Raw genomic sequence first — 16,941 nt, forward strand, 5'->3', positions numbered from 1 at the left:
GAAGTGATTGGAATTGTGATGTAGAATTAGGCCACTATAGATCATCTCCATTGACCTTCCATTGATATATATATAGAGAGTGTGTGTGTATATATATAAATTATATATAATATATATAATTTCAATTTGAAGTTCTTTGCATATATTATATCATAATATCGTATTACAGTATGATAATATAGAAGTAGAGGATGAAACCAAGAGGCCCCCCGGGGCATCCTCCATTTCTCAGATGTGTGTAATGCCATAACAATTTAAAAGTCCCCATTCAGGGGACACTCAGTTCAAGTGTATTCTGATATTTAGTTAAGGACCCAGGTGATTAATGATTTTTGTAAAGAATCCATGTCTGGGATTTTCTTTGGCTGCATGCTGGGTGTCCTCTGTCTGCCCGCGAGCCTTCCCCCACCTTCTGCAGCCTGTCTAGAGCTCAGGAGGTGGATCCTGATGGGTGGAGGAGGGTCCCTGCTGGCCACACTCCTCTCCTTGCTCTTACCCCTGGGGGAAGGGAGTGGTAATGGCTCCAGTCAGCCTTGCCTACACCTTAGTACATAGCTCCTTAATTAAGCTGGCTCATCTGTTCTTTGCCAGGACCTTGACAGAGTCAAGCTAGGACTCACCTGAGTTGTGCCAGGGCAGCATAGTGCTAAGAGCATCCCTGATACAAAGTGAAACTCTATATTTTGCACACATAATTCATATTTTGCCCACCCTCAAATCCCCTGTCTCTTTGCACATGCCATCACCTCTGTCAGTAGTACCCCGGAAAACCCCACTTACCTGTCAAGTTCCAGCTCCTCTGGGAGATCCTCCCTTATCTCCCAGAGGTTTCAACTGCTATTTATTCCACACCACACTGTATCTTGTATGTGGCTCCTGTGCCACTTCTCACATTTAGTGTTATTGTGAATTAGGAAAAACATAAAGGATGATTTTCATGGCAACAATTGGGTTTCCAGGTAAATACTGAACATCTGGTTAAATTTAACATCTGGTTAAAATCTGGTTAAAGTTCAGGTAAGCAACAAATAAATTGTAGCATAAGTATATCCCATGGAATATTTGGGATATACTTAGAGTCTAAAAATTCATTGTTTATTTGAAATCCCAATTTAACTGGGAATTCTGTGTATTTTCTTAATCCTTTCCATTCCTTTTTTCCTTAAAATAAATGTGCCACTGTAACTATAGTGTCCCTCTAAATCAATATCTCCTGTTTAAGGAAACACATTCTCTTTCTTTTTTTTTTCTTCTTTCCTTCCTTTTCATTTGGTGTTCAGCTTTCTAAAAGCTATGTAAACTTAGGAGTTAAGTAGGAATTCTGGAAAGTTGAATGGCTTTGAGAAGGAGAGGATGGAGAAGAGATGAATTAGACTCACAAGGTTGGCTGTAGAAAGAGGGGCCTAGAAGAAAGTTCTGCTGGGGTAACTGAAAGAGCTGGGATGTCTATGATTCAATTCAAAGTTCTTTGCATTGCTCTCAGTCTTCCTCTTCTACGGATTAGTAAACCTCACTGCTAGCTCCTTGATCTATCCATAACTATATAATAAAAAAATGTGCATCGTCTGGGATGCAAGGCTAGTTCAATATACGGAAATCAATAAATGTTATTCACCACATCAATAGACTTAAAAATAAGAACCAAATGATCATCTCGATAGATGCAGAAAAAGCATTCGACAAAGTACAGCATACCTTTATGTTCAAAACTCTAGAAAAACTAGGGATATCAGGAACATACCTCAATATTGTAAAAGCAATTTATGCTAAGCCTCAGGCTAGCATCATTCTGAATGGAGAAAAATTGAAGGCATTCCCTCTAAAATCTGGAACAAGACAGGGATGCCCTCTCTCACCACTTCTGTTCAACATAGTTCTCGAAACACTGGCCAGAGCAATTAGACAGACGAAAGAAATTAAAGGCATCAAAATAGGAAAAGAAGAACTTAAATTATCACTCTTTGCAGCTGACATGATTCTATACCTAGCAGACCCAAAAGGGTCTACAAAGAAACTATTTGAGCTAATAAATGAATTCAGCAAAGTGGCAGGCTATAAAATCAACACGCATAAATCAAAGGCATTCCTGTATATCAGCGACAAATCCTCTGAAATGGAAATGAGGACAACCACTCCATTCACAATATCCTCAAAAAAAATAAAATACTTGGGAATCAACCTAACAAAAGAGGTGAAAGACTTATACAATGAAAACTACAGAACCCTAAAGAGAGAAATAGAAGAAGATCTTAGAAGATGGAAAAATATACCCTGTTCATGGATAGGCAGAACTAACATCATCAAAATGGCGATATTACCAAAAGTTCTCTATAGGTTTAATGCAATGCCAATCAAAATCCCAACGGCATTTCTTGTAGAAATAGATAAAGCAATTATGAAATTCATATGGAAAAATAAAAGACCCAGAATAGCAAAAACAACTCTAAGCAGGAAGTGTGAATCAGGCGGTATAGCGATACCAGACTTCAAACTATACTACAGAGCAATAGTAACAAAAACAGCATGGTACTGGTACCAAAACAGGCGTGTGGACCAATGGTACAGAATAGAGGACACAGAAACCAATCCACAAAACTACAACTACTTATATTTGATAAAGGGTCTAAAAGCATGAAATGGAGGAAGGATAGCATCTTCAACAAATGGTGCTGGGAAAACTGGAAATCCATATGCAACAAAATGAAACTGAATCCCTTTCTCTCGCCATGCACAAAAGTTAACTCAAAATGGATCAAGGAGCTTGATATCAAATCAGAGACTCTGCGTCTGATAGAAGAAAAAGTTGGCTACGATCTACATACTGTGGGGTCGGGCTCCAAATTCCTCAATAGGACACCCATAGCACAAAAGTTAATAACTAGAATCAACAAATGGGACTTACTCAAACTAAAAAGTTTTTTCTCAGCAAAAGAAACAATAAGAGAGGTAAATAGGGAGCCTACATCCTGGGAACAAATCTTTACTCCTCACACTTCAGATAGAGCCCTAATATCCAGAGTATACAAAGAACTCAAAAAAATTAAACAATAAGAAAATGAATAACCCAATCAACAAATGGGCCAAGGACCTGAACAGACACTTCTCAGAGGAGGACATACAATCAATCAACAAGTACATGAAAAAATGCTCACCATCTCTAGCAGTCAGAGAAATGCAAATCAAAACCACCCTAAGATACCATCTCACTCCAGTAAGATTGGCAGCCATTATGAAGTCAAACAACAACAAGTGCTGGCGAGGATGTGGGGAAAAGGCTACACTTGTACATTGCTGGTGGGACTGCAAATTGGTGCAGCCAATTTGGAAAGCAGTATGGAGATTTCTTGGAAAGCTGGGAATGGAACCACCATTTGACCCAGCTATTCCCCTTCTCGGTCTATTCCCTAAAGACCTAAAAAGAGCATGCTACAGGGACACTGCTACATCGATGTTCATAGCAGCACAATTCACAATAGCAAGACTGTGGAACCAACCTAGATGCCCTTCTATAGACGAATGGATAAAAAAAATGTGGCAGTTATACACAATGGAATATTACTCTGCATTAAAAAATGACAAAATCATAGAATTTGCAGGGAAATGTTTGGCATTAGAACAGATTATCCTAAGTGAAGCTAGCCAATCCCTAAAAAACAAATGCCAAATGTTTTCTTTGATATAAGGAGAGTAACTAAGAACAGAGTTGGGAGGAAGAGCATGAGAAGAAGATTAACATTAAACAGGGGTGAGAGGTGGGAGGGAAAAGGAAAGAGAAGGGAAATTGCATGGAAATGGAAGGAGACCCTCAGGGTTATACAAAATTTCATACAAGAGGAAGTGAGGGGAAAGGGGGGAAAAACAAGGGGGAGAAATGAATTACAGTAGATGGGGTAGAGAGAGAAGATGGGAGGGGAGGGGATGGGGGATAGTAGAGGATAAGAAAGGCAGCAGAATACAACAGACACTAGTATGGCAATATGTAAATCAATGGGTGTGTAACTGATGTGATTCTGCAATCTGTATACGGGGTAAAAATGGGAGTTCATAACCCACTTGAATCAAAGTGTGAAATATGATTTGTCAAGAACTACGTAATGTTTTGAACAATCAACAATAAAAATTAAAAAAAATGTGCATCGTGATTAGAGACCAGTTCCATCCCTTCTTTCAAAGTTGGCTGGTGATTGATTGTTCCTCTTGCACAGACAGTAAAGCATGTAGTTGTGTTGCCTCCTTATTTCCAATGATAAAAACCATATAATTTCACTCGTAATGCATTACTATTGTTGGATAATACACCTGGTCACCATGATTCCTTTGGGCATTTGAAAGAATATGTGAAAATTAGCTTTTTACTATAAAAACAATTTCAATAATCCAGCAAGTAGGCCAAGAAATTATCTTAATATTTTAAAAAAGCTGATTGTTTTAGATGTACTTTTGGACATGGTAATGATCCAGAATGGGAGGTTATAAATGTTTTTTTTTTTTTAAATTGAGCTTTGGAAGAAATATGACATGAAACAAGCAACTGAAAACATTCAAGCAAGCATCATGACAGAAAGTAATAGTAAGGGCTAGGTGTGAAGGGGGCAGAAACTTTAACTTCACTGGAAAATTACTTTGCAGGGTTTGAATAAAATGTAAATGGAATCATAGAAGAAATAATTGGCCATCTGAATGTTGACATTGGCATCCTTTGAGAAGCTTTAAACATGTACCCAGAAGAACCTTATGAAGGTGAACTTACTGATGTAAATGAGTGTCTTAGTCCCTTTTGTGCTGCTATAACAAAATAGCTAAGGCTGGACAACTCATAAAGTAAAGAGGTCTATTTAGTTTCTGAATCTGGTGGCTGGATGTGGCAACCCCAATTGTTGCCATGAAAATCATCCTTTATTTTTTTTTAGTTCTGGTGGGCTCCCTGGCTGCATCACAATATAATAGAGAGATGTAAAGGGATATAGCTGCATATAAAATAGGCCAAGGGATGGAATAACCTCATTTTATAACAACTTGCTCCTTATTTTTTTTTAAATATTGTTAGTGGTAAATGGACACAATACCTTTATTTTATTTATTTTTATGTAGTGCTGAGGATTGAACCCAGTGCCTCACACATGCTAGACAAGTGCTCTACCGCTGAGCTACAACCTCAGCCCAACAATGTGTCCTTATGAGAACTAATCTAGTCACAGAAGACCTGACCCACTTCCATGAGAGCATCAATCCATTCATGAGGGTGGAGCCATGTGACCTGGTCACCCTCCCAGGCCCTGTCACTTAAAGCTCCCGCCACCTGCACAGAGCTGCTCTGAGGATCAAGCTTCCAGCCCAGGGACCTTAGGAGGACAAACCAAATTCAATCCACAGAAATGAGGAAAGGGGGTGTGACATGAAGGATGAACATGTCCCTGAGGAGGTGACACAAGCCAAAGCTTCACATTAAGGAACTCTTGAGGGTATTTCATGACATGGAGAACACAGAGGATAAAAAGTGTTTAGATAAGGGTAGGACAATTCACCAAGGTGTAGGGAAAAAGTCCACTTCTGTTAACCATCTCGGAGGACAAGCAAGTGCTATTCAAATCATCTTTTCTAAGTTTTTTTTCTAACCCTAACCCTAACCCTAACTCATTAATTCTCAATGTTTCTAATATTTTAAATTACAATACACTAGTAAATGATCATATTATTGTTTTCTTCATCTCCCTATACAGTTGTAGCTGACAGAGAACTTTAAATAGTTTTATAAAAAATTTTAATGGTCATGGAACAATTGTAATTTCCCCCACAGATTATTAAGATAATTTTGCATGGTTTGCAGGGTCATTTTTATGATCCCATAGTACCATGCAAGGAAGGGCTGCTTATCTGTATGTTTCACAATAACTGTTATCATGACCATTACTCAGATAAGGAAATTGAAGTTTTAGAGCGTCCAAGCTACTTGACCAAGATCAGGCAGATAGTAAATAGAAGGGCTTATATTGGAACCTGTGTAGTCTGACTCCAAAGTCTGTTTCCCAAACCACTATGCCATATCGTTGTCCATACCAGGCTGCAAGCTAGTCAAACACAAAGACCAAATCTTTTGATCTTTATCTGCCTAGCATGTGAATGACTTAATAACTTCACTGTATTCATACATTTTTGGTCACAGTAACAAAATACCCAAGGCTGCAGAACTTATAAAGAGATGTATTTGGCTTATGATTCTGGTGATACAAGGTCTAACTTGGCACCAGCATCCTGATAAGAGACTCCTGATGGCATCACAACGTGGTGGAGAAGCAGAAAGTGAAAGAACCTTATGCGGAAGGGGCCAATCATGTGGGGTGATCTCGCTTTATAATAATCTGTCCTCTCAAGAACTAACTGGTCCTGGGAGAACCACATTATTCCCTTCCAAGGGTGGTGCCCTATGGCCTTATGACCTCCCACTTGACCCACTTTTTAAAGGTTCCACTACCTCCCAACACCTCCACACTGGAGACCAAGATTCCAGTATATCAACATTTGGAGGACACACCCTACCCAAGCCATAGGATGCATGTTGAATGAAATTTAAAAATAAAAAAGATAAATGAAGAAATAAACTACAAAAGGAATTAATACATTAAGTAAAAATAATGAGAAAAGCTGAAAGACATGAAAAGTAAATAAATAAAGGAAAATTATTTATGATTCTTGTTAAAGATGGTAAGCCAGACTCTACTCAAGGGGAATTCATTGTGATAGTTCTAGGAATCCACTGCAAAATGGGATCTTGTAGTGGGAAGAGAAATTGGACTAGATTCCAAAAAACAAATAAGGAAGAGGGGGGATGTATAGCCAAGGAGCATGACGGGGGTGAGGGACTTCTTGCTGGAGGCAGGTGGGCAATAAGATTGAGGGTGGTCAGAACCTGATGGTGGAGGATTTTCCCTAAGCTGACTTATCAGGATTCTTGCTCAAACTGAACTCCACAAGGTCAGAGAGGGAAGCCCAAGGTCAGGTCTAGTCAAGGAGGGGGTTCAAAGGAGTCCGATTCATCTTAGGGAAGTCTTTATGACCATCAGTTATAGATAAAATGATCCTCTGCTTTCTCATGGGATGGAAAGACAGATATTTACGGTGCTTTGGCATACAACATGGTGCAGAGGATTATGAACACTTGCTAAAAACTTCTGGTGAGGGGCATTACATCAGAACACACTCGAATAAGACTTTGGGGAGTAAAAAATGAAAGCATCATTTCCTGCTTTTTTCATACACCTGTTCTAGGTGTGGGAGTTATTCTGTGAACCCCTTAGTGAAAGGCAAGCACAGATGTTAGAGGCCTACAGAGTTGTCCTGGAGGAGAAACAGAAATAGACATTCCTTACATCATACCTGAAAACCCACCTGAAATTTGTGCTTTGTGAGGAAGTCAGGAAAAGTGTCTACTAAAGCCTTGAGCCGAGGGTCCAAAAAACAAACTATAGCAAAGCTCTGTTTGGAAAGCAAAAACCACAGAAAAATCAAGAGTTGTAATTGTACAAAAATAGATATGGGTCAGGCAGGAATATGGAGATGAGCGCTTGTGGGCTGCAGAAGCGAGTACATTGTGTTTTGTTTTGTTCTGTTCTGTTCTTTCAGTCATCACTTCTACCCGGGGTGTGTGTGTGTGTGTGTGTGTGTGTAAACCAGTCTGCATAAGAGCAGGCTTAGACTGTTACAGACACAAACTGCCAACTTCACTATATTCATGGAAGGAAGGTCAGTTCAGTTGGAAGAGACACCTGGGGCAGATGGGATAAGAGGCATGAAGCTTCCTACTGGCTTCCAGAACAAAGGGCTGCCCCTGGGACAGGGACAGCATCTGCGATCCAGCCTTTGAAGAATGCACCCTCCTGTTTCAACTCAAGGCCAATCCACAAGAAGAAACCAACTCTCTCAGAGGAGTCTGAGGTGACTTTCTTATTGAAAGAAAGACTCCACCCTACAAAAATTCTCTAGCAGAATGTTCTCTCCCTTTCTCCCCCAATCCACATGCAAATGCAATCTATTCATAAACAGTTCTATGATTCACAGGAGGCTCCTCATTTTTACCTAAAGAGCAAAGAGAATTCGGATACTTGGGGGTTCAGAGTGCCGAGCAGAAGATTGAAAAGAAGAGGAACATTTTTCCAAATGATATCTTGTGGGGTTTTGGAGATCTATAAGTACTTTAGCAATTATTTTTGGTTGGTTTTGCCTTCTTTGAATGTAGCACTTTGTGAAAAACTACATCACACAAGGCCCCCACTTTTATTTGGGTTTCATCTATGTCACCTAAAATGGTCCAAACAGTTCAAATTTGAAAGCAGAGATGGCTCTACCCCTCCCACTGGTTTTTCCCTCCCCATGGTTCCCATGTCTAATATACCTTGTCCTTCAAGTCTTCTGCTGCTGATTTATTTAGGACTCTTCTTTGGTCACTGATCTCTGTAAAGCTTTTCTCACCACTTTCAACTTTGTACCCTTTAAGTTTCTGTGCACAGCAGCTCCCGGTGAGATACCCTCCCTGCACTTGGGAGGACAATAGAGATCACCTACAGGGAAAGACGGAAGGAGACATTTTCCAATGGATATTATCATGATTACCTTGCCCTGTGAGAGGTGAGGAAGCATTATTAGGATGATAAAAGTTTTTGATATGGAGTGTATTATGGTGAATAAAAGACATCAATAAGGACCCTTACCCGTGAGAGGGGCTTCCTTAACATTATTAGACTTTCAAATACTAAAAATGATAACAGAGTTGAACCAGTAAGAAATATGTCTGCACTTAATGAGTTAGTTAATAAAAATAAAATATAATAAAATAAAAAAAGTTATCCTCAGCAACATGGGTGAGGATGACCCTGATTCTCAGGTTAAGGCTTCAACTTGGTCTGCTTCCTAGGTCTCAGGAGGCCTATCTCTTATGCAGAAGACTGTCTCTTGAGCGTTAAATCACAAGCCACTTGAAAATAGGGACCGTTTATTCAGATTTGAATCTCTTTACCTACCACAGCTATAGTTTTGGGTAAAAACCATTTTGTTTGGATCTTTGGGCTTTGCATTCAAAGCATGGTTTATGGAGTGACTTGCTTTCTGTGATGAAATAAAATGTTTTTCCTTTATGTTATTTTTGGTGTGCAGATTTTCAAAATTGTAGTTTTGTGGTTGTTATTTTTGTTTAAAAATAAAAGGGGGGGGCAAGAAGAAACAACAACAGCAAACAAATAAAAAAGCCACTTTGATTAAGCATAGTTAGGGAGCTTGGGGAGAGTGTTTCATCCTGGTGCCAAATGACGCTCACTAAAATTGCAGCAATTTTTGATGCACTTGCCAATGTTTGTGTTATTTTTACTTTAAAGATGTAACAGATTGCTCCAAAATAAATAATTTAAGCCTAATGTTTCAAAAGAATCCAAGTGCTTGCGTCTTTCACTTCTGGCTTCTCTTCTGGGACTGAGGGTGCCCAGCAGGACCAACCCTCATTTCTATAGAACGCTCCATTTGGAGGGCTGTTTTCTTGCTTTGTTTTCCAAAGTTGAATCTATTTTTTACTCTTCTGTTCCAAATGTCATAGGTTGTGTGATTGTTCAGCACTGAAGAAATAACTCCTCTTATCCAAGAAAGGAGAAAGATCGCTGATCTTGGGGTGTGGGAGGGTGTGGTCTGAAGGGAGACAGGAAAAGCTCTGGAATGAGAACCTAACCCAAGTCTCACAGGAATCTGTTTCTATATTGATTCCGATTTAGATGTCTAGTCATGAACAGAAGGCCAAACTCAACACACACTGTCTTCGGTGTGACTTCAAACAGCTCGGACTTGACAGGTTAGCTTCATTCAAAGTGATCTCACCCTCAGTCGATTAGTGGGAATGTCACAGGATTATTTGCCTTTATGGCATAGTCTAAGAAGAAATATCTATAATTTTAAAAAAAATCAAAGCCAATTATTATGCTCTTCTGTATTTTCTCAATGAGCAGGGGTAGCTTTTATAACAAGAAACAACGATAAAAATGAAAAGACTCAGAATGATAAACTGACAGCGTTGCCTTCTCATTATGTAGGGCGCCATTGTGAGGTCCATCAGATGACTGGGAATTACATGTGGGATCCCAAAACCAACAAGTCATTTGACATCGGTGTCAACAGAGACAGCCTGATGCCTCTTTGGTGGAATGGATCAGAACCTCTGTGGGTCACTCTGATTAAGGCCCAAAGGAAGGTCTACATGTACTACTGGCCAGGTGAGTGTTGATCTTCAGGTCTTACTTATCTTCCAAATCAAAACACCATTGAGTCTCTGAAGGAAAGCATTACAGTCTTCTTGTTGAAGAACAAAGCCATGGTTTGAAAAATGAGATGTTTACTTATGAAATACATCTTATAAGCACATTTTGTTAAATTTTGTTTTTGTACTTTGAAACATTAGACCAGACACAATGTCATTGTCTTCCCAGTGGTGGGATTCACTCTTTTGGTAGGCGATTGATTCCTTTGGTTCAGTAGTACTGCTTCAATATATTATAGCTATTTTTCACTTGCAAAATTTTGGATATATAGGAGAGATTGATTATTGTCTCATTGACCTTAACAAAATAACTTGGTGTGTACCATTTCTAAAGATGTTTGAAGTCCCCTACAACACAGAAAAGAGAATTCAAACCACTCACAACTTTTTGTTAGTGCATTAAATGAAGTCCCTTTGTGTTAAGACTCCTCCTGCACATCTTAAATCATTAAGAGACTAAGGTATCCTAAATTATTTTACTGCAATGAGGTAAGTGGTCATGAAAACTACCTTGGCTACAGTGAGAAGTCCTTGGGATTCTCTCATCCTTCACCTTTTATTAAGGATGAGAGGATTTATAGCTAACAAAATAATCAACTCACGGTCATCTTCCCAGTGGTGGGATTCACTCTTTTGGTAGGTCATTGGACTTTTACATGCACATGGCTGTGGACACTTTTACCTAATTCTTAATGCTGTATTACTTCCATTATGGGCAAAGTTATCAAGGGAGGCCTAGAAGAAATTAAGGCATAAATAAAAAGCAGCCTGATAGGAGAGGGGAAGAAGTAGCTGATGGCATCTCACTCGATTGGGTCAGAGGGCAGCATCAGCTGAAAGAATTGTAGGAGTGTGGTGGTTTATGGGAGAGGGTGGAGTGTGACTGATTATGGGGAAGGCTAGCTGGCAGGGATAGGAGAGAGTGGTACAAAGAATGAGTAAGCACAGGCTGAATCACAGATGGCCCACACTAAGGGTGTGGGCCTTCAGCAGGTGTTTGGAGGATGCTGTCTGGAGGTGGACGCCGGAGAACTGCTCAGGACACTCAAGGGTGTGCCAGCTCCCGGAGAAGCATAGAACATAGACAGATGGAGACCACAGAAAGCAGCCCCACAACCAGGGTGTGGTAGGAATCTTGAAGATGCCAGAGAGCAGTGACAGGCATCCATAGGTGGGCTCATGAAGCAGGAACCGGCTGTGGAAAGCTAAAACTGGGCAGAAGAACAAACACAGGCTTGCCTTGCCTTGCCTTGCCAGTGAAGATAGTTTCTGGGGGTCACCTGGGATTCTACCCATAGCAGTCACCTAGGCTGACATGAGAAGCTTTTGAGAAAGGGAAAGATTTAGGAGGACTCTCTTATCTCAAATGGAGACTCAATTTTTCAAGGAATTGGATATTAGATGAAGGAAGCCAATAAATGCATGGGCCATTCTTATATGAGACTTAACCAGAGGTTAAGTTCATGGTCAAGCCCATTGTGATGAGGTCTAAAATCAAAAGATTTTGCTGCACCTGTGAGATCATTCTCAGAAGCATGATTATTCACAAATATAAGAGGCCACCTGCATAGGCATAGGAGAGAGAATAAGTTGGACATAGTGCCTTAGGGATCACCTTAAAACCAATCTAAGAACATCAAGATGAATATCTCTACAAAACCATAAGGACCTCCTTCCATATCTGGTTAGTTTCACTTTACCTTGAAACTTAAGTTCTTCATGTTCTAAAGATCCCCTTTCCAATAACCCCCCTCCACCAAAGGCGTTGAGACCAGTGGGCATGTGTCATGCACACACGATCTGCTGTTGGTAGACTTTTGCATATAGTGACAATACTATGGCAAGATGATGGGAAATCCTGAAGAGGGGCAGTTTCCATAGCCCAGACTTCTCTCTGCTGCCTTGCAGAGCATTATGCTTTCTATCATCTTGGAGAATCTGAATGTATATATCAATGAGTATCTAATAAATCTCAAAGCTAATTTGCATGTAAAAAATTCTCATTGCTTCTCCAAAATGGCTCCTTAAGGGCAAGGAGTCAACCACTTCTTCTGATTCACAGTTCAACAGCTAATGGGATGTGACAAAAAATGCCTTCAGATCAGTTATAGTGTTAAATAATCAAGAGGAAAGAAGCTAAAAAGATAACTTCCCAGAATTTCCTCAGTGACCTAAATGAAGATGAGCTAAAGATTTAGCCATGTTGAAGTCTCGATAAAGAGCCTTTTGTTCCTTGGATATGGTCTAGGCCTTCAAACTGGATACCAAAGTAAAGGCTCTCTGAGAGTGTTGTACAGTCCAGCCAGCATTGCCCTGTAATCTTACATACTTATTGGCTATTGGCTGAGGGATCCACGGTCACTGCTTTCATTTCTCTCTCAGCCCTGGTCCCCTCCAGCCTCATCCAATAGCCTGCCTGGTGAGTGTTCCCATTTGTCTCTGTAAGATTAAGTCAAGAGCAGTTGCATCTTTTCTCAACAGGACTTGGTTTTATTTTTTTTCTTCAATCCTCCTCTTCCTTCTCTATTCCCCACAGGACATTGTACAGACTTCTAGATGAGGCCTGGGAAATCTTCGCTGCTCCAGCGAGCTGTGTTATGACACTGAGTCTCGCCATTAAGTCAATATTTAGAAGTGCAATTTAGAAATGGCAGTAGTTCAAGTCGTACTGTCAGGTAGATAAAGCAGCAGACTGAAAAATTAATCAGTTGTGAAGAGTTCAGCCTGCCCCACCTCAAATCCTGAGACATTTAATATTGTCAACAGACCCTTCAGAGCCCCACCCAATGGTACCATTGAGCTACACAGGGGAAAATGTACCTCGGGAAATGATCCCAGGCCTTAAACTGCGTAACTTGGACCCCGTAGTATTCTGCAAAGGATAAGACCTAAGTACGTGTTGTTCACTAATTTTATTCTTCAGTGCACCGCTTCCAGTTTGATGTTGAAGGAATTTTTTTTTGAGAGACAAAAGGAAGAGCTTCAAATATCCAGTTCTTAACTGGAGAGCAACTTAAAGCAAGAGAAGATGCCCTTGAGGAAGGAAGAGATATCAGGGAATTGGTGAATTAATTAATTGCTGTGGAAAGAGTTTGAGCATCTTGGATCATCAGTGCTGGCAGTTTTAAAGTTTATTGTCTCACCTCTCACAAAGCACAAAAAGAGGGTGGGGATTAAAAACAGCCACCTTTTAAGAGTCTGTGGTTAAATTCTTTGATCTTCCAATTTTATATCTTTCATCATGCATTTTGGAGTGTTAACTCCCTACAGACAAGTAGTTAGGAAGACTTGGATGCAACCACTCATATGTCATGTGGGAAGATGTTGGGTGTGGGTCTGGGCTCTTCCATTGGCCTCTTCCTGTCTTGTGCAGGCGTTGAGACCAGTAAGACACCCTCTATGGAGAGAAACACATATTGCCATCTGTCTTCCATCCATCATTTTTCAGAGGTGGGCTAGGTGGGAAGTTATTAGGTGAGTATCCAACTCATTTCCTATCAAGTTCAGGTTGTTATAATCAAGGAGACTTTATCTAGACAAATAAGAGGCACATCTTAGCTATTGGTCAAGAATTATGGATCATCTACAGCTTTTTCCTCTTTCCAGCAATAGTGGATCCTTGCTATGCTTCTATCAGGCTGATCGTAGGTCCATATTCTCAAGCACAGGGAAACAGCCCAAAAACCATCATACAAAGCTATGAGCCAACATTATACATAAGTCTTTGCCTCTGCAAATGACACCAAACCTTTGTACTGGATTTTTTGTAAGGCAGATATTTGACAATGCAAATAAAAAAGATCTTAATAGCCAGTAAATTTCTCAATAGTATCACCAGTTTGACATTAGACCTTGAGACTTATGTAAGAACTAGAAGGAAACTCACTACATATTTGGTTGGTTCCAACACTTGTGAATTAAAAACTTCTGTAGGGAACTCTCAGGGCTGGGGATGTAGCTCAATGGTAGAGCACTTGCTTAACACACGTTAGATATCCAGCACCTCAAAAAGAAAATCTACAGTTCTCCATTCCATAAAATACACCAACGTATACTACATTTGAAATTTTGTGCTCATATAATGCCAGACACTATCATGATTAGGATTGACAAGTAATTTTTTACACAGTAGCACACATATACCTATGATATTTGATTAATTTTGTTTTTATATGATGTAAAATGTGTTTTAAAAAACCCATTTAAACTCTCAAACCTAAGCTGCTATAATTAGTGTTGTCTGGCAAGGACAGGCTTGGGTCAAAATTCTGTAATATTCCTGGGATTGAAATCCCACTGCATCATTTGCTTTGGTAGTAACTTTGCCAAGTTCTGCATCACTGATGCTATCTGTCTGTGTCAGCAAGAAAAAGATTATGAATTCACATTTCAAGTGTGAGATTATCTTAAAAAAAAAAGATCTTCAAAAGCCTTCTGCAGGATTTCTAGGCGTCAACTAATTCTGCTGCAGAGAAATTGAGGTGGTGCTGCCTCCCTAGACTGCTGACTGCAGAAGCGATTTCTCCAACACATCCAGTCTCCTCTTGCAAAAGAGTATCTTGGTCAAAAGAGCTCATAGTCTCTCAGCAGTGTCCATTATGTTGACTAGAAAGTCTTGGAGAGAAATCCAGGGATGAATTTATGTTCTTCATAAATCATGACCAATCTATTCTCAAAACATCTTGGAGGAACTTTAGATTGGGCAGAGAGGAGGGAGGGGAAAGGAGGCAGTGGGGGGAGGAAGACAGTGGAATGAGATGGACATTATTACCCTAGGTATGGATATGATTGCATGAATGGTATGACTCCACATTAAGCACAACCAGAAAAATGAAAAGTGGTGCTCCATTTGTGTAAAAAAAAAAGAAATCTTTCAAGGGTGTGACTCAAAACTGTGGCATGAGCTCTCAGAAGATAACCTTGAGCTAAACCAGATACAGGCTCCCCTCATGCTGCACCCCTCCTCCTGAGAACTTACCATACAGAGATGGAGACAGATAATAATCTAACACTTACCCAAATAAATGTAAAAGTACAATTATGGAAAGGATAATAGTCAAAAGTATATTATATTATGACATCATATAATAAGGGGTCTGGTTTGATCTGAGAGGTTGTTATAAGTTTCCCTGGAAAATGATGTGAGTTAACATCTGAGAGGGTGGTGAGACAGAGGTAAGGGGGGGGGGAATGGGCCTCCGATTGCTGGTCTTCTAGGCCTGGTATGTGTTAAGGTCCTAGCAGATATGAGACTGGATTGGAGACATATTTAGGAATTAATTTGCCAGGACCTGGTGATGGATTGGTTTGGGGATTAAGGGATTGGACAGTGAAAGGTAGGACACTTGATTTCTGGTTTACAGAACTATGTGGATGATAGTTCTGTGCTGAAATTGGAAAAACTGAAAGAGGTTCAGTTTGGAAGCAAAAGAACATTGCCTCTGAGATGACCCTGAGGTGTTGAGTCAGTGGATATGGGGCTCAGAGAGGATAGGAAATGACAGAATCACACTCCATCTCAAAATGTACTCTGGCTGCTTCTCCCAAGAAGCAGGAGAGAAAAACAGGAGAGTTTTGAAAAGTATCGTGAAAGAAAGTGACGTCTGATGTCACTCCATAAGGCAGTATCACTCTCATCTGAGAGGGGAGGAGAGTGTCATGGAGATAGTGACACCAGGTGAAATCTGTTGACACTCATTGTTACAGAGACCAAAATAATATGATTTCAAGAGGAGTGTGGTCATCATCAGTGTTTAACGTCACTGACCATGATGAGGACTGCGAAGAGAGGATTGGATTTATCAACTGAGACTTTACTGGCAAACTCTGAACATTGTAGGTGTTAAATTTCTCCACCACTTTCCAAATTAGATGAAAGAAACACCCATAATCATAACCCCAGGATGTCCTTTAATTTCAGTCTGTTGCAATGGAGTCTTGACTTCAATTGTGACAATGATGATTGTGTATCATCTACTACTGGTTTTGAAGAAAGCAATGTAAAAATAATAAAATGTGCATGATTTTTTTTCTACAAAGACAATTTTCAATCAAACAGGAAAAATTGTGAAAAAGTATCTCTTTTTATTCTAATCAGTGAATCCTCTTAGGAGTTTTTAATATTCAGTTATAAACAAGGCACATTTCCTCAGGAAGGAGAAATAGACATTTACCCAACAAGGTACATGATGTGGTTATAATAGACATTAGAATAGGTCATATTAGATTCTATATAGGTTATATATATATTTATATATAATAAAAAAATTTTATATATAATAAATCTACATATTATACTACATATATGTATGTCTATCTATATTATAATATAATATAATTCATATCAATTATATTATTATAGATTTTAATAGGGTGTTGAGTGAACACATGAACATATTTCTAGGAATATTTATAGTACAAGAAAAAGTCATGCTTTAAGAGTCAAAGACAAGTTCAAATTTCCAAACATTCTAAAGGTTTCTAGACATCACTAGTCAACCTCTGGGAACATGTACAGTTACATTGTATTAGATATTACAAGTAATCTAAATGTAATGTAAAGTATGCAGGAGGGTGTGTATAGGTGTATGGCATGTATACTATGCCATTTAACATGAGGGACTCAAGCATGTGCCTTGGTATCCTCAGGG

General features: G+C 39.5%; 1 protein-coding gene across 1 annotated transcript in view; it reads left to right on the top strand.

The window, feature by feature from the left end:
• The window catches only part of Enpp6 (ectonucleotide pyrophosphatase/phosphodiesterase 6), a 111,146-nt gene that overhangs the window by 37,205 nt on the left and 57,000 nt on the right, over nt 1–16,941 (top strand). Inside the window, exon 2 of the mRNA XM_046419096.2 lies at nt 10,068–10,247. Within this exon, the coding sequence (XP_046275052.1) occupies nt 10,068–10,247 (180 nt within the window). The remainder of the gene's footprint in view (nt 1–10,067; nt 10,248–16,941) is intronic.

Source organism: Marmota monax, unplaced genomic scaffold, assembly GCF_021218885.2.
Source record: "Marmota monax isolate L192 unplaced genomic scaffold, Marmota_monax_Labrador192_F-V1.1 WCK01_AAM20220418_F8-fsc00113, whole genome shotgun sequence".
Classification (NCBI taxonomy): Eukaryota; Metazoa; Chordata; class Mammalia; order Rodentia; family Sciuridae; genus Marmota; species Marmota monax.